Source organism: Paramormyrops kingsleyae, chromosome 2, assembly GCF_048594095.1.
Source record: "Paramormyrops kingsleyae isolate MSU_618 chromosome 2, PKINGS_0.4, whole genome shotgun sequence".
NCBI classification, from domain to species: domain Eukaryota; kingdom Metazoa; phylum Chordata; class Actinopteri; order Osteoglossiformes; family Mormyridae; genus Paramormyrops; species Paramormyrops kingsleyae.
In genome coordinates, this window is record NC_132798.1 from 4,430,128 (window position 1) to 4,447,963 (window position 17,836).

The window sequence follows — 17,836 nt, forward strand, 5'->3', positions numbered from 1 at the left end:
ATGTCATCCTCAGTATGAGCATGATTCCACTTGGAACCTGATAGATGGATGGATGGATGGATGGATAGATTCAGCAGGACACCTCTGCACCTCTGACCCAAATGATGGGCAGGGGGCCGAGTGCGGAGGGCCAATCGCGGTGCTCCTCTCCCATGCCGAAGCCAAGGACTGCCTTCTTCTCTTCGAGGGGCTCTCACATGGACCGAAAACACCCCTGGGCTGATGACACAGGAGCAGGGCTCTCCCCCTGGGGCAAGGCGGTGCAGTCTGAGGGAACATCTGTCAGGTAGCCTGATACCTGTTAACACATGGCTTTATATTCTTCAAATCCATCTCTTAGATTTCCTGACCATTGTTTGCATCATGCTCACTGTGACTCCACTTCGCTTAAATCATTTTGGATAAAATAAAATAATGAATGGCCATATACTGTAAGACAGTGTCTGCTCTTCTTCACGCTACAACCGTGTGATCTTTGCCACCCGCCCGGAGCAGCGGAAGTTCCTGTCCCGGGGACGGCCGCGGCCTGAAACTCCCACTGCAACTGCAACGGCTGTTTAATAATTCAGCTGTACCTCAAAAAATGAGACGTGACCTGCCGCGACCGTGAGCAGGCTTTCCCAGCGGCCCCTACCTGCCTCTCCTCCCCACCCCTCCCCTGATGGGTCTGTACCTCCTCATCACACCAAACGTCATTCAGTATCACAGCTACAAGGGAGAAGGAGACCTCTGCGGACATTCTTATCATCCTGCTTCTCAGCAGGCAGCTTCAACCTGAAGTGATGTAATTGTTTGAACACCTTGGTCTGTGCAAATCCCATGTCTTTACCACACAATTTCATGCTCCCTGCCTTCTGTACTTTCAGTCCATGCAGCCTGCATCATAAAGTATAGACAGGGCCCTCTTGGGCATCGCTATGAAAGCAGTAAGGCGGCAAACATGGGATGTAACAATAACAGATGAAGCCATGTGTGTAGGAAGGGGGAGGTGTTATTATGTAGCTGAAGGGTCAGCAACATGCCTTTTCCTAATGGTATTTGCTAATGCTAACCAATTCCAAAGGTCTGGTACTACTACTGGCTGGGATGGAGGTCAGGTTTAGACCAGCACCGCACCATGTGACATGCTAAGATGACAGAAAAGCCTCCCAGGCTCACACTGCCTTTTTGTTGTTAGCCTTCACATTGTTGGGGCCATAAATAAAAGCCTCCACTAAAAAAACACTCAGTAGGTCTGTGCTTCATACGGGAGGTTAAGTATGGTAATAAAATGGGGGCCTGACAGTAGTCAGTGTCGCAGAGGAAGCAGGCAAGGACAGGGTGGGTTTTGGGAGGGGGGCAGGCTGATGTTAATGGACTGGGCTGGGAGTGCCGCTGCTGGGTCGTGGACTGCATCAATATTACAGTACGGAGGCCAAGGGCACGGTACGGAGCAGATCAAATATTCATCAGTGCGCTGTTCCTTCTTGTTAGAAGACGGCTTTGAGATCCTGTCCAGGCCAGACTTCTGGCAGCGGTGGAGAAAGCTGGCAGCATGTGGCGATGACCTCGGGCCATGTCTGGGATTAGCTGACCTCTGTTATGTTTGGCTCTAGAGATACAATTACAAGAATTTCTGAAGTATGCTTCACTTTGGTGAAGACCAAAGAATGGTAGGTGAGCATGGGGAAGCTGCAGTCAGACACTATGGCGGTGACCAGCAGGTCACAGTCGCAGGATTAAACTGGCACCAGCCCCTCAGAAACGCTGTAATCTCTCTTCTAGAAATAGCATAGGTGGGTATAAATCCAACCATCAGTCCATCCATCCTTCTCCATTGTCCTGGTCAAGATAGGCATTAGTCACACCCTGTTACCATATCATGCTTAGCATGCGATGCCAACTTCAGCAGGACTCATCGGGATGTTAGATATTCGTCCGGCAGTGAAAAGCAGATATATATCTCTTTCTTTTTTTTTAGAAATCAGTTTTTCAGTTACTTCTACCTCAACAATTACTAACACACACCCCTTCTTTCAAAGCCCACACTCCAGTGCATGGAAATATATTCCTTTCTGTCAGAAGTCTCTCGTTGGTTCATGCATTGTTTAGAAAAGGCACAAGGAGAGGGAGCATGGGATGGATGGAACGAGCTCGGGAAAAGAAAGAAAAGAAGAAGAGGATACAGAACAGGAGAACCTGGCAGGGGCTAAAATGATTAGGATTAGGGAGAGGAAAGAGACAGGAGACTGAAAAGCAGCGTTGAAATGGCCATGGGCAGAAAAGAGTAAGAAACAGTCCAAATCAATGACAGCAGCATAGATAATTAATTAACCAGAGCAGTTCATTTATTAGACATTAGTAAACTGCCCTCCAGCAGGTCTACAGCCCTTCATTGTCTGCATGTAGAATCTAATCTGTCTTTTCTATCCCATTTATGCTACAGGTATAAGGTCTCTCTGGGTTATAGGGTGCCGTGGGAAGAAGAGACTCTTTCTGCAGGACGTATCATGTAATGGCAAGAAAGACCATCGTACTCCAAATCTATTGAGCATCAGCCTGCCAGGATGAAATGATTCATGCAAATGTGCTGAGCTACCTATCGGCTTTGAGCCTTGAGCTGAGCAGCCTGCGCTAGTCTCCTCAGGTAAAAACATCAGGATGAGCTGTGGCTTCTCCGGTCGAGGTCATTTTCAAGGTTGCCCTTGCCTTAGGATCGCGTCCTTTATGTCAGATGAGTTAAGGTTGATTGAAGAAAGTTCACGCCTCTGGAGACCAGAATTAGATTCTTTGCCCCAGCTCTACATGTCTGGGCTTTGCATGTTCTCCCCGTGCCAGCATGGAGTTTCCTTCAGTTTTCCCCCCACCAGTTGTGGAAGAAGTATTCAAATTTCATACTTAAGTAACAGTACAGACACCACACTAAAATGTTACTCAAGTAAAAGTAAAGGTCATCCGGTAAAATATTACTCAAGTTAAAAATACCTGTTTTTAAAGTGCTTCAGTAGAAAGTACTATACATTCAAATCTATTGATCTTGACAAAAAGTAACCTGTGTTAAAATTCATTCAAGACAGATCTGAATACAGCTTAGCACTGTGAGTTCACATCACAATAAGGAGTAAGTGCATCACAATAAGGAAAACTGACTCACATGTTTTCTTTTTATTCAAAATAAACGGTGAAACTTGCCGAATTTTCTGTCGCAGATTAGCAGAATCACCTTTTTGATTGGTCTATATTCCAGATTTAATAATGAATTATACACATATCACGGGCCGCTGATTTAATAAGACCCAGGGGTGCATGAACTGACTAAAACCCTCGTCCTCCACTATGGAAAATGGCTGAATACTGAATATGAGCATTTTATGGCATTTATGTATTGCCCCATTGTACATTATATGGATACAGTATAATAATTAGTAAATGTATATAGACATTGATAACCCAAGACTTCAAGGGGTGTACATTGTCCCACACAGTCCACAATTCCAATAACACTTCACTAGATGTTGTTTTGGGGTTATTAGACATTTATTACACCATATGTGCTATGAATGGACTCAAAGTGAATGCGCAGTGCACATGCAAACATTCAAAAATGTGTTAAAATTCACCTGTAATGATATCTGCAGACCCACGGGGTGAACCCCCCCGCCATGAACTCAGAATGCTGATCCAATATCTCCTTACAGTTGAAATAGCCTATTTTTGTAGCTATTATCAAAGCTAAACACAAATAGTGAAAGGGCCTGAATCACAAAACGGATCGGTGTGCATCACTGTCTGACCACTGGACATCACGAATCTGCAATTACAAACTGCCTAGCTCGCTTTTATATATATATAAAAATATATATTACAGTCAGAAAACTGGATATTGAATATGAGGCTAACTTTGAAACAAGAACGTCTTTGTAAGACATTCCAAGATTGAAGTAAAATTTCATGAGCTGTGTCTGCCGCAACAAGTTCACATATGTGTGCACAACATTATTACTATATATAAATATTTCTTGAATGTGTCTAAGTGTTAAATGAATTATTTCTGGAACACAAAGAGGAGGGGTTAGGATTTATTCAGTTTACAATGATGCATGTGGAATTTAGCCATTAGAAAAAGCAGACTGATCACAAAGTATTTGTTTATATTCTTCCTTTCATCACAGAAAACACCAAAAAACAGCTTTAAAGGTAAATAAAAAGTCATTGCGCACATTAATTAAAACAAGTAACAGTACAACAGTGCACCAACACAGCATCTGCTAAATCTTCCTGAAGGTATTTTGCAGTCAAACAGGGGTGTTGATTTGAGGTGCCTTTCTAGCAAAAAATTTCTGGCTGAGAAGGTAAAAATCCCAGCCAAGATTTTGCTCCAACAAACAGTTGGGTACTCTGTGACTGAATCTTTATACTCAACTGGTTGGTCCAAACAAAATCTTGGGTCGGGGTTTTTACTTTCTGGACGTGAAATGTCCATCTGTCCATCCATCCATCCATTTTCTGTAACCACTTATCCTATTCAGGATTAGAAAGGGTCTGGAGCCTACATTTTTGCATGGAACTCAATAGGTTTAATATAAGAATGTTATTGCCACCTAATGGCCAGAAATGGCTATGGCAATACAGTATTTCACCGGTACATTTAATGACTTCAGGATGGCTTCACTTTGGATGGATTCACTTCGTCCTCATCCCCCATCACTAGGGATGTAAACCCAGCCTCTGCTCTGTATATGGAGTTTACATGTTCTGCTGTGCTACACTGGATTCTTGCTGCAGTCCAAAAATATGTGGTTACGTGCACTGATGTCTGTAAACTGTCCATTGTGTGTGAATCTGTGTGATTAGCATCCCATCCTGCATGTCCCCTGCCCTGTTCTTCCCTACTGTAACCCTGCACCGCGTACGCAGTCATGCAAGATGTCATACCCAGGGCTGCACTGACCACCTGGGATACAGTGCATTTTCCTGATGGGGCAATGAAGTTGTGGGCCAGAAAAATTTATTGTGCCCCCCCCCCCTCAAAAAATAATAATAATAACATGGCCAATTTTTAATCCCAGTTCAGCCGTGGTAATATCTTTAACTTAACACTCTTTATGAGTTTAAACAAAGTTTGTTAATGACACAACTACAACTCAATGGCAGTAGGGATACTTCACACAATTAACTAAGGAAGATGTCTAAGCAAAATGTAAAGCTCTGATGATGGTGTGACTGCAATCAGTGTGGAAATGTGTGATGATTCAGAGTAAACCATGACCATAGGTCTTTAATTGACTTGCTAGTGGCAAACAGCTGTCTCTCATCAGTGATCTGGTGCTGGTGAGACGGTGGTTAGAAAACAGGGGTCTTGTTGCCCCCCCTGGCCTTTCCAGGGAGCCTGCTGGCCCCAGCACGATGCATCCTGTGGCGGCCATTTTGGCAGATCTCTGTCATGCTGCATTACATATCTGTGAAAAGGGACAACTACAAAAGAAAAAAAAAAACAGAAAATAACCAGTGCTCTACCAGTTTGGCTAGATCTACCCAGTCCTTGGGGACCCCCATAAAGTACATATTTGGACTGTTTGGCAGGGAGCTGGGAGGGACCACAAACGAGGACCGTCTGGGGATCCCTAAGGACTGCCAGGGTGACTGGGTCTCCTTCCTTGTCATTGCTCTCTCTAACTCTTGAGTTGCCTTGGATGTCAGGTGTTGACAGGGAGATTCATGGCTAATTGGCCATTTCACAATAGCAGAAAACTGAAAAAGAGAAAGCAGCTTTAAGGTCACTAAATAATACCTGTGTTGATATGTCTTTCTTTAAAAAAAAAAAAACTCTAAACAGCTCTCATGAGTGTTTTTAAATCATTCAGTCTAAACCAGCTAAGACAACCCCTCCCAATAATCATTTATCCCCCGTATTGGGTGGAGACCTCAACCCCCCCAATGTTCCAGCCAAAGTTACGCCCTTGTTGGCAAGTATAAGTAAAATTTATTTAAAAGCACATTTTTAAAAAAATACTCAGATTATAAAGCATATTGCATTTCCTGTTAACCAGTGTATTTCTAACTTTACTGCTATGTTGGCAAAATTGGTGACGAAGTTATTCGGACATTTAACTGCAGTGAGGGGTGGTGCCGAGTGCGGGGGCGTGGCTGGCAGCTGCCCCTCTCCGATCTGATTGGTCCCGGCTGTCTCCCCAGTTTTATTTTGCTGTGAGTGTATCAGCCACAAAATGCGGAAGACAGCTTCCCCAAACGCACGTGAATGAGACAAGCTTAATTTTGATAGTTTTAAAGTATGTAGGCTTGCTAGCTGTGTAAGTACGGCTGGCTTAGTAACTTTAATTGTGCTGTTTTATTTTGTGAGCATAATACAAGTCCATGATAGTCTTCATTTTTCTTCTTCGGACAGCCGCTGTTCTGTCATAAAATCCTACCTATCGAGGCGTGATATCGAGCCTTTCTGCGCATGTGCAGTTCCACCGTCTTGGGATTATGGTTAGGGTTAGGTTTCAGGGGCTAGGGTTAGGGTTAAGGTAAGGGTTTTAGGGGGTTCGGGTAAGAGTTAGGGCTATCGATTAGCACTACGGTAGCATTTTTCGACAAGGCAGCATATATCGACAGAACACCGCCCCTTTGCCGGTGTGACAATGAAAACTATCCGTAGTATTTAAGACTTTGCAAATGGGACCGTTAGGTCGGTTTTCATTAGGATACAGTGGGTAAAACTATACCTTTCATATTAGTGATATATGATATAAAATAAATCATACCGGCAGATATGCTAATTAACTAAATCAGCTGGTTTACTGCTTGGTGTGTGACGTGGGGAGGCATAGCGGCTCCCTGCGGGAGAGAGTACATCATAAGGGTGTTATGTCTGCTGCGGCTATGGAGGACGAAAATTAACGCAAATCTTCCTTCTTGGTCAACACATGCGCAGTCCCCAGACCAAGGAACACACGGCGATATTTCATGAACGGACGGGGACATGGCGTTGCTGTCGGGGAATATTTCCATGAGATAACCGGGACGTGGGGAGGATCATCGTCTCAGGTGGGAAAAGACGAGCCGTGCGGGGAAGCCGAAGGTCCGCTGTATACTCGGACCTAAACGCTCGCACTAAGGGGTAACGTTATGCATATGGAAATGTTTTCCCCGTCGGCAATGTTTTATTATTGCAGAGACGCCCTTCAGAAATAAAATATTAAGATTTCGATTAGAGATGTATCGGGATAAGTTCGCTATAGTCTTGTGTAATATTAAATGCGTAAATTTAGCCTTTTGTTTCATTCAAATATTAGTCTGTAATGCGAGCAGTGAATGAATGATACATCTGAGTGTCATTGAGTGTACACGCATGCTAATTGCAATATGTATTTTTGAACAAATTGTCATATTTGTTTCATTTAATATTAGTTATGCAGTAAAGACATTGTCAAAATTATATTTTTGTGTTTGCCTCTGCAGAAATATGCGGAAACAGTAAGCGCCGCTGCGCTGTGTGTGTGAGAATGGATGTCCCAGCCGTTACTCACGGATATGAAAATGGCTGGCAGGGTTATGCGGGGTGGCCCGAAGGTGCCCATTTAACCAGTACACCAGGGGCATTTCCCAGCAGCCCCCCAGCTGAGTTTCACGCTCAGTACCAGGGTCTTCACAATGGCCCAGTTGGTGCTGCTCCTGAAGTCCCTCCACCTTTCTGTGGGACCGGGCGGACTGCACTGCCGTCTGTGCGGAGCCAGCGGCAGCCTGCCTGGGCTCCCTCACCGCCCTGCATCAATGGTGCGGCTCTGGCTGTCTAGCTCCTAATGTTGCCATACAGGAATTCCGCTATATGTACCTTAAACAAAGAACTGTAACTTTTCACAAATTAACTCATTTCAAAATCAGCCGGAGACTCTGCTGTTTTTATTTCTATTGTTTATTTAGAGTACAATTTATGATTGTGCTGTCAGCCAATATATTCAGCTTTTAACATGCCTATACTGTCATGTGAATTGAAAGACAGGGTCACCCACAGACATTTTTCCAGTGAAATACTACTCAGTCACTGCAGTAAACTTTGTTTTAGGTATTGGTGAAACAATGACTGGGAATTCAGTGTAACATTAATTACCAACTGTGACCCACTTGCTAAGAAATAAAATGGGAAAAACTCATATTATGTTTGGAAACAGGTGATAAATATTGAATGATGTTTTTGTGGAATTTGGTGTATTTCTTATTCATTGTTACTGTATGCTTTCCTCTCAGGTTTGTTTAATGGGCTTCACCTTGACTCCTCAAACTACAGTCATTTACCAGCAGGAGGCTGCCCTTACCTGGTGAGATGCTCATCTATGGTATTCAGGGAGCCTTTCCCAGGCAGCAGAGGCTCGTGGGAGTTTTACTTACACAGAAATGTTCTGTGGGCAGAAGGAAAACTTGGTTCAGAGAGATAACCAATTAGATTGTAGAGGAGGTGGGTCCAAGCAGCTAGAGGAGGCGGGACCGGACAATCAGATGGGATTTCTGTCACAGGAAATACATACACACACAGTACCTGCAATTCGTAGAGGCTAGTTATTCTAAATGCATGTCTTTATACATGGTAAGAAAATGCAAACTCCTCCGAAACACAGGAGAAATCCTGGAGGTGTGAGGCAGCAGAGCTATCCCCCATTCTGTTTCTATGTTCAGTAGTGGTAGCAAGGGGGCAACAGAGAGTAGAGAGTCCATAAGCAGGGGTGGAAAGGTCGCATTTTGATAGTTTTTTGCATCGCAGGACCACAGTGTGTCCAGCCCAAGCTGCGAGTCCCGCTATGGCCTGGACCCCAAGCTGCTGCCTAGTGCCGTAAGTCTCCCATCTCTCCTTGCCGTTCTAGTGGCCCATGCTAAACATCTGCCGCCCTTCTAATTTCTCTGTTCCTCAGACGTTCCCTCTTCCCACCTCCAGGTACAGATTATGCAGGATGACAAGGCCGAGTGGGAGGGGAAGGTGTTTGCGTCTGAGCCCACCGGCCCCCTCCCCCCACTGGCCACCACCGACTGCTTGATGGAGGACAGAGGTGTGGCTGGTGACATCGCACGCATGGCTCTCGGGGACACCCTGGCCCCCACTGCGGTCACACGGTGACGAAATCTGGCAACAGCTCTTGTCCGGCATCCATTTCTGACACCGCGCCCTCCTGCTCCTCCTCCCTCAGGGAGTGCCAGCCCCCACTTCATCCGCTGCACCTCCTACGCATTCCCCAGCCAGGCTGCTGCTGCCCAGCAGAGTCACCTGCCCCTGGGTGCCATAGTGGCCCCACTGGCCAGACTGAAGGAAACTGAGGTCAGTTTCAGTGCATGAACTTACAATATGAACGTCATCCAATCCTAGGCGTCCCTGTGTTTCTTGGTAATGGGAGTTTTACCTATACAAAAATGTTCTGAGGGCAGAAGGAACAATGATTGGTTCAGAGAGCGAACTAATCAAATTGTAGAGGAGGTGAATCCAAGCAACTAGAGGAGGCGGGACCAAGATTGGCTGGTTGCTTGGACTCACCTCCTCTACAATTTGATTGGTCATCTCTCTGAACCAATCATCGTTCCTTTTGACCTCAAAACATTTTTATGTAAGTAAAACCCCCATGAGCATGTTTCTTGGGGCAGGCATAGGGCTCCCCATGACCTTGTCCTGGATAAGGGGTTGGATTGATAGACAGAATCAATATTTTATTGTTTTCAGAGGGGTCACTTGCCTTCTCCCGGGACTTTTTCCATCCTCAGTGCCCTCTGCCAGTTTGTGTCGCCGCCATGGACAAGGGGCACATACCAGGCTGTGGTGTCTGTGGTGCTCACATGTGTCCTTTCATGGCCTGGCAAGACTGTGGGCAGAGGTTTTGCTGCCCCTTCTGCGGAAACCTTAATGAAGGTACAGATACCCTAGAAACGTCCCTCACCCGCCTGCTTTTCTCAGGGCCCTGCAGGTCAGTGGTGTTGTGCCAATCGATTTAGGTTGGCATGTGCCTACCCAGAATTTTGTGAAAATGTAACATATAAATGAATTACTCAGTCAACCAATAACATGTCTACATGGACTATGAATAGCATGTTAAACTTGGAGTAAACTTGCAGTCAGGGTAATCTGGCCAATGAGTAAGCTTCCCCCGTGAGATTGCATCTCTTACCTCCGTCCCTCATCATTCTCGTCTTTTACGATAATTCCACACATCATCGAGTTGGCATGTTGTGACATTCAAGACTCACATCTCAGTGGCAGAAAACAAGGTTAGCTGTTTGAATGTAGTAACTGCGTGTGTGTTTTTGTCTTGTGTGTGGTTTTGAAATGGTGCCTACCCACAAATTCGGTTTGCACAGTACTGCTGCTGAAGATCTCCACCAGTGTCTCTCTGTCTGCCCCCCCCCCAGTTCCGTGGCAGTCTTACCAGCCCACTGGCTGCCAGGGGAAGAGAGTGGACAGTGAGGAGAATCCTGAACTAAGCTGGGGATCGTACGAAGTCCTGGAGATGCAGAAGGTCGGGGCCCTGCCAGAGAATGTGTGTGTGAGTGTGCAGACAAGGCTACGGCGCTGTGCTCACCATGCGCGTGGCATGTCTGCAGGGTCAACCCCCAGGGCTCCTGCTGGCCGTGGACGTGTCGTCTGCTGCAGTCCGAGGAGGACAGCTGGAGCTTGTCTGCCAGCAGCTGCGCATGCTCCTGGGCTTTCTCACCAGGTGACACGCACACACACACATACGCATACATACACGCAATCACGCACAAGTAAATTAGTAACCTGCGCAAACCTTGCTTCGCAATGTATTATACATCCATACATTTTAATTGACATTAATGAATGTTTCCAGAAATATTATTATATACATCAAACAAGTAATATACAAGTTACACATGCACATGATTCAGCAGCCACTTATCTGGTACAGGGTGATAATTTATATCTACGGTAATCTGTGGCTGCAAAGAGTCATACTCAACATACATAAGTTATTTCTCTACCGTGGCTGACTTACACGTTTATTTCATAAAGGGATGAAGCTGGGGACCAGTCAGACCTAAGACTGGGCCTGATGACCTATGACAGGAAGGTCCACCTCTATGACTTAAGCCCCACCCTGTCTCGCCCTCATATGATGGTCGTCATGGACACAGAGGAGCTGGAGCTGCCCGTGTGGGCGGGGCTTCTTGTACCACTAAGAGACTGCAGGGACAGCCTTGACAGGTAAAGGTCGTCTGTTGGGGTCAAAGTAGAGCAGCATTATTGCATATTTATTTGCAGATTTGCTGTCTGATGAAAACTGTGTATGTCCCTCCTTTTTGATGATTTGTGAGTTTTTAGTATAGTATAGTATAGTATAGTTGGAATACTGCCACTCTCCTCTGTCTATTGATAGTGTTTGACATCTAAGTGACCTATGTAAAGATGTTTTATGGCATCATCTATTTAATCAGTGTTTATAATTGTACTATTTGACATTCACCAGTATTCCTTATGGTGGTTCGTATGGATGACATTATAATGCTAATTTTAACAATTAATTGTTGATATCTGTATAGTTATTTCGCAGACATTATTACATTAACAAACATTATTGTTAATTGTGTATATAAAGCGAAATTAGTTTATATCTTGCTGACACTGACATATTTTGACAGTCTTCTTAAATCCATTTAAAACCATTAAGTTGTTCACGGATGGCTGTTTCAAGATAGGTGTCTCATTACATTATTTAATGTTTATTTTGTAATTATCTCAGAAATTGCGTTTTGTGATGCTTTGGATTTTTGGAGTTACGTATGTATTTATGGGGCCCTGTGAATTCCGTCCAAATCTGGCCAGATGTTGCCTAGTTACTGTAAGGCTCGTTTCCACCGTAAGAACTTGGGCCAGTTCCCAGGCCCCTAATTGGCCCTTTCAGCCTTTTGTATCTCCACTGTGGTGAGGGAGCCAGTGATGCGGGGCTCCATTCATGAGTGACCCTAACTTGCCTGATACTTTTATTTAACGTGACCAAGACTTGAACTGCCTATATTAATATAGACAAAATGAAGCCCAACCCACCTCCTGACCTGCTTTGTATGCTTACATTTTACATGCTTGAATTCATATGCTTAAAAACTGCCTGCAAATTACCCAAATAATCATTAAAAATATTTTTGTCTGACTTTGACTCGTAACCACGGGTGCAGACCAAAAACTGAAACACGCCTAAAAACTGAGGTGTGATGAGATGCAAACAAGGTAAAGACCCCAGAACTAAGTTTTTATAAGCTGCTGAACTGAAAAAACGAGCCATTAAGGAGTCTAAAGTGGATACATGCAATTGAGACAGAGCTCAACGTGTCGTACTCTGAAAACTAAAAGAGTTTTGTCCTTTTAAATGCTCATGTTTTTGGTTCAACTGCTTATAAAAAAGTATTCGAAGCAAAATATATATATATATATTTATAGAAATAAGATGGAATTTCATGGGGGAAAAAGGCAAATTTCATAGGGCCATTTTTTGTACTATATAATTCAGTAACTGGTAAGTTTATTATTGTATAACAAGCAGAACCTGGTACTGTGAGCCTGTATTGGATAAGCAGTTATGGAGAGCGGCTGGGCCAATGGAAGCAGGCTGTTATGGGCTCATGGTGCTTGGTGTTGGTTAGCGTTCTCCAGCAGGTCCCCCGCCTCGCCATGGAAGCAGAGGACAACCCCGGGTCCCAGGAGCTGCCAATCCGTGCAGCACTGCGGATCTTCCAGGTGACGCACATCCCCGTCCTCACAGACTGGGGCCGCTTGCGGATTAGCCCCCTCTCACACGTCCCTGTATGTGTGTGTCCCCAAAGGCACTGGGGTGTCCCGGGAAGCTGCTGGTCTTCCATGCGGCGCCGCCAAGCGATGTCACACTCACACGCGGGCCCTCAGGATTCTTACGGTCCGCGAAACCCAAGGTGCGTGAATCCCATCCGCGTTTATTAATGGACCGAAAACACGCAGAGAGACATCCATGCCGACCGTCGTTTTTGCTTCGTGTTTCAGTCCGTGTTCCAGCCGCCGGATGCTTGCATTTCATTGGCTAAGGAGTGTGTCAGTCAAGGCTGCTCCGTGCACCTCTTCCTGTTCTCGCAGCAGGATGTTGGCAGTGCATGGCCAGGACACACCACGCATTTCACAGGGGGAGGATTCTTCCCTTATAACGGCCTTCAGGTACGGCAGTGCCAGTGGTATGATTATAATTGGCGGCTTTGAGTGTCAATCAAATTGAAGTCCCTCCTTCATTTTTCCTGCTTTTCAGTCAGAGGTAGACAGGGAGCAGCTCAATCGTGACCTGAGGAGGTGTGTGGAGACCAATACGGCCTACAAAGCTCAGCTCAGAGTTTTTGTCAGCAAAGGTTCAGTGCAAACATTATACACCATTTATGCTTTTTAGCCTCCCTTAAAAAAAGCATTATTCCTTAAATATGCATGCTGTTCCGCAGGCCTGCGTGTGTCTGGCTGTTACGGCGCGTTCATACCGGGCCCTGATCCCACCCACGTCTCCATGACTGCCCTGGACGGGAGCACAGCTTTAGCCCTGGAATTCAGTCACGACGGCCCGCTGGATGACAGGAGGGGCGTGGTCATACAGGTACCAGCGAAGGCCGACGTCTGCGGGAATCCCTGCTGAGTCATGCCTGTGTCGTACAGGTGACCTCACACTGTCATGCTCCCCGAATGCATCTAGGCTGCTCTGTCATACACTAACGCCAAGGGGGAGAGGAGGACGCAGATCCACAGTCTGGGTGTGAACTGCTCAAACGACCTGCTGGACACCTTCCGTAGCTGCCAGGCTCAGACGCTGCTAACGTTCTACTGCAAGAAGAGTAAGGAAGCCCCGCCCACACATACCTGGTTGCTGTGCGTCGGCTAAATATCCATGATCAAAAACTCCAGATATTTATTTTGCACCACGTTTGACAGCATCCCTTGATGCATCTTTTTGTGTGTTTGTCACAGTGTATGCCAGAGCTCTGGAGCGCCCCCCACAGGAGCTACGTGAGGAATTGCAGGTGGAAGTGACCCGAGCGTTGGCCTGCTACCGGAAGCACTGCTGCTCCAGTGTGGTCACACATGGTCAGGTACGGATGGCGGGGGTAGGGGGGGGGTGGGGACCGACGAAGACTCATAGCATGGCACGTGCTACACTTCCTCTGGCGCCCTCTTGTGTTCAGCTGGTGCTGCCTCAGTTCCTGAAGGCCTTCCCAGTCTACCTGAACAGCCTGCGCAAGAGCGAGGTGCTGCTTCCCGGGCTGCGCAGCTCCATCCCCCAGCGTCTGCAGCTGCGCAGCCGTCTGGTCAGCATGGACGCCAGGAGTACGGCCCTGTACTTTTATCCGCTGCTGCTGCAACTGGTGAGTGCCGTCCCCAGACCCCGGGGCCACATTGACAGCCGAGGTCTTCACTCTGCGCGGCTGTGACCCATTTCTTCTATCCCTAGCCAGTCCCTGCTGAGGAGTGTGCCGATCTCGCTCCGGCCGAGCCCGTGCGCTGCAGTGCCAGCAGCCTGGACCCGGCGGGACTCTACCTGGCCCACGGGCCCCTGGTGCTGCTGCTGTGGGTGGGCCGCTGTGTGAGCCCCGGGGCCTTAAGACAGCTCTTCAACACCACCTCCTTCTCTCTGCTGCCCCCTGGTGAGGTGAGGACAGGCCAGCGGGGTGGTGGAATAGGGGCTGGATGGAGGTGCATCTTGTCTGACTACTATTCCAGATTAGAATATCAACTACTAGATGGACTGTTTATCCCAGGCCCTAAAGCTGCACAATAATGATTAAAAATAATAATAATGATGCTTGTCCCTCTAATCATGAGGAAAGATGAGGCACATTCCCTCCCGCATGAGCATGTTTTTGTTTGTACATCCTCTAGGCTTGTCTACCTGTACTGGACACGCCCCTCTCTGTATGCGTGAGGAGCCTCATCGAGACGCTGCAGTCACACGCACCTTACTCACTCAAGGTTAGTGTCCTGACCATGCGAGGCGTCACACGGCCAATCGCACTCAAGGACTGAACACGAGGCCCACCGGAAGCGTCTGGGTGGCCACTGGCAACTCACTGAGCGTGTGTCTCTTCAGCTGCTGGTGGCCAAACAGGGAGAAGTCAGTGAGGAGGTTATCCAGCCCTTACTGGTGGAGGACAAGAGTCCGAACGGTGGGGCGTCCTACCCAGACTTCCTGTACCACCTGCACGTGAACTCAATGCGCCTGCTGCTGTGAAAACACAACAGCTCCCTCCAGTGTTGAACAACCCCCATGGTCTCTCCACCCTCTCCAAGAATCAGCGTTCCTGCATTTTGTCCCCTCCATATACGTGGTTTAAGATGTGCTCATTTTCAAAGCTGTCTAATTTACCAGGAAGCACTGGAACAGTACAGTGTTGCCAAATCTCAGTATGTGGAAGGCAGGACAGTCATGCAAGAACAAAGCAATAATTAAATATTTGCATTTTTACCAATTATTTTTCTAACATACAAGCCTTTGAAACTAAATGTTGATGTCATTTCCACCTACAAAATACTACTGTGTTCTACATGGGAAATCAGAATGATTTCTTGGTTCCCTCTTCATACCAGCTGTTCTGCATGTCCACAACGGAATAAACCAACCATCCGGATGTCCCTTACATGGTGTAGTGTCTCCTTATATATAAATTAAAAAAAAAAAAAACACACATTTTATACAGTCGTGGAAAAAATTAAGAGACCACTCCACTTTTTAACAAATCTGCATTTTTAAATCCTGGTTTAATCCTGGTTCTGGCAGAATGACATGCTGAGCAGCAGATTGCATCCAGGTTCTAAATCTCTCAGATAGCAGAACATAACAAGGTAAAAGAAGAGACACTGGGACTGACCAGAAACCAGCCAGTCAGAGTGCTTCAGCGACATTCTAATGCCAGAGATGACCGTTAACTTATCCGACAGTTTCTCATGAATCGGAGGATGACATCATGACCTTCAAAGGGAACAGGAAACATTAAGTGCAGGTGTGAGTTGCACTGCTAGGACAGTTCACAGCAGCACTGAAAAACCAGGCTGCAGTTTACAAAACAAAATATTATTCACAGACACACACCCATAAATTGAGAAATGAGTAAAACAAAGTGTGCTGTGGTCTCAATTTTTTCCCACAGTTGTGTATTAAAATGATCCCAGGGGCCCCGTTAGCAAACACCTGCAGACCTCTGATCCACAACAGTTGGACAAGATATTTATTGTGGAATTTCAACACTTTGAGAGTCTGCATGGGTCTCAGACTATTAGATCACATGTCCCATGGGAATGTCCATTGGGAGTTTGTCCCCAAAGCATCTTCTCTTTATTCAGTACAGTCACACATCCAGGGCATTCCAGGTCACCAGGAGGTGATCACCCCAGGGTTCCACCGGTTGGAGACCCGGCCTGGCCCTCACAGGTACTTGTACACCACTCTATCCTTCACCATCTGTACCTCCATCTTCACAGGACACTTGTAGAAGTAGGACAGCAGGGCCTCAGTATAGCCTATAAGGAAGTAGATCTTCTGAGGGCCCACCTTCTGGACCAGAAGTGCACACACCACCAACACATTGCCTCTGCGCTTGATGACCAACTCGTCAGCCAGGAGGCCGTGAAATGTACCAAAGATGAAGCGCCTTATAAAGACGTCCTCCACCGTCCTCTCGGCCGCGCCGGCCTCTCCTTCCAAGTTACCTGGGCATTCGGAAAAGGAAAAGTCAGCTTTGGGAGACCGAAAGGCAAAGACAAGGGGTCACAAATTCCCCCTTTTTGTGTAGCCTGTGCTCATTTAGATAGGCATTATACAAATGATGTGGTCTTTGGACTCATTTTATGCTTGAACTATGTCATGTGTTCCCTCAAGCAGCATGATGTCTGGGACTTACTGGTGTGCTGAGACAGCCAGCCCTTGCGATGAGCAATATGATGAGGGTGAAGGGCCTGTTCGTATGTCACGGGCTTGTCCCTTTTACCAACACGGATCCTGGCTGCATGGTGCTGCAAATCGAACAACACGGTGAAATACACAGATGCGAAAACTGACCCTGAATAAAACACTAGTCGGTGGCCAGATAAATGAAACGCCGGTAAAATGGCTATGTTGCTGATCAGCGCCAGTTTGACACATAAGCAACAGACGAAAGTCACGCTTATATAACTGGCAACGTTTTTCCACCCTACACTACGAAAATATAAAAAGGCCATTGTCTTGACAATTCTCACAACGCATAATATATTTCTGAATACATAAGATTAACAGAACTGCAATATTCAAACAGTGCTAACAAATCACTAAGAAGCGAAAAGAAAACGGGCATTTAGGCACCTTGTAGCATGTAGCGGTTGCATGGATGGCTCGTAACCCATGGGTAACGCAGATCGCACTGCTAATCCGAGATAAAGAGTTCTGCAGAAAAACAACAGCGACAAGTTTAGCTGATGCAGCTTTCCAGCTAAGACATTTAACTGATTCATACGCCCGGCGCGAAAAACATTAAATATTCGTACATTACGTTCAGCAACAACAGTCTAAGCTCAAAACATGTAAAATAGCCGCGAAATATACGTATAATTTAAATGTATTCCGAAATAATCAAGATAATGCACTAAATTATTGTTTATAACAAAAGAAAAGTCATACAGCCAGGACAACGCTTCGCGTTCCGAAGGACATCGCCATCTTGAAGAGGACGGATCTTTATTGTTGTGCGATCTCATTGGAGGAAATTGAATGGGCGTGGCTTTCACCAACCAATAGCTGCAGGGGGTTGCTCTTGTTCGCACAAATCCCAGTTCACTCACCAATGTTCGCCGATGTTCGTATGAAATCGTCGGTTTCTGCGCTTCGTAAAAAAT

At 46.2% G+C, this 17,836-nt stretch overlaps 2 protein-coding genes across 9 annotated transcripts; one reads left to right on the forward strand and one right to left on the reverse strand.

Moving 5' to 3' along the window:
* The first annotated feature begins 6,192 nt into the window (after window positions 1-6,192).
* Window positions 6,193-15,606, forward strand: LOC111857580 (protein transport protein Sec24C). Of its 8 annotated transcripts, none has more exons than XM_023838593.2 (22): window positions 6,193-6,269; window positions 6,917-7,102; window positions 7,444-7,758; window positions 8,230-8,300; window positions 8,741-8,809; window positions 8,912-9,023; window positions 9,162-9,289; window positions 9,727-9,871; window positions 10,369-10,475; window positions 10,561-10,673; window positions 10,988-11,179; window positions 12,613-12,706; window positions 12,793-12,897; window positions 12,986-13,153; window positions 13,242-13,338; window positions 13,426-13,574; window positions 13,671-13,809; window positions 13,943-14,064; window positions 14,158-14,337; window positions 14,424-14,621; window positions 14,852-14,941; window positions 15,060-15,606. In XM_023838593.2, exons 3-22 carry the CDS (start codon window positions 7,488-7,490, stop codon window positions 15,198-15,200), a joined length of 2,691 nt encoding a protein of 896 aa, XP_023694361.2. In that variant the 5' UTR covers window positions 6,193-6,269; window positions 6,917-7,102; window positions 7,444-7,487; the 3' UTR covers window positions 15,201-15,606. The 8 variants fall into 8 exon arrangements, 7 of the variants coding, with proteins under 7 accessions (XP_023694361.2, XP_023694359.2, XP_023694363.2 ...); XM_023838591.2 differs by having other exon boundaries at window positions 6,194-6,290; XM_023838595.2 differs by having other exon boundaries at window positions 6,194-6,290; window positions 6,917-7,029.
* Window positions 15,607-16,176: 570 nt separating this feature from the next.
* Window positions 16,177-17,714, reverse strand: mrps24 (mitochondrial ribosomal protein S24). Its single transcript, XM_023838599.2, has 4 exons — window positions 17,622-17,714; window positions 17,307-17,387; window positions 16,867-16,978; window positions 16,177-16,675 (listed from the first exon to the last, which is right to left on the reverse strand). Exons 1-4 carry the CDS (start codon window positions 17,658-17,660, stop codon window positions 16,392-16,394), a joined length of 516 nt encoding a protein of 171 aa, XP_023694367.1. The 5' UTR covers window positions 17,661-17,714; the 3' UTR covers window positions 16,177-16,391.
* Between the last annotated feature and the right edge of the window lie 122 nt (window positions 17,715-17,836).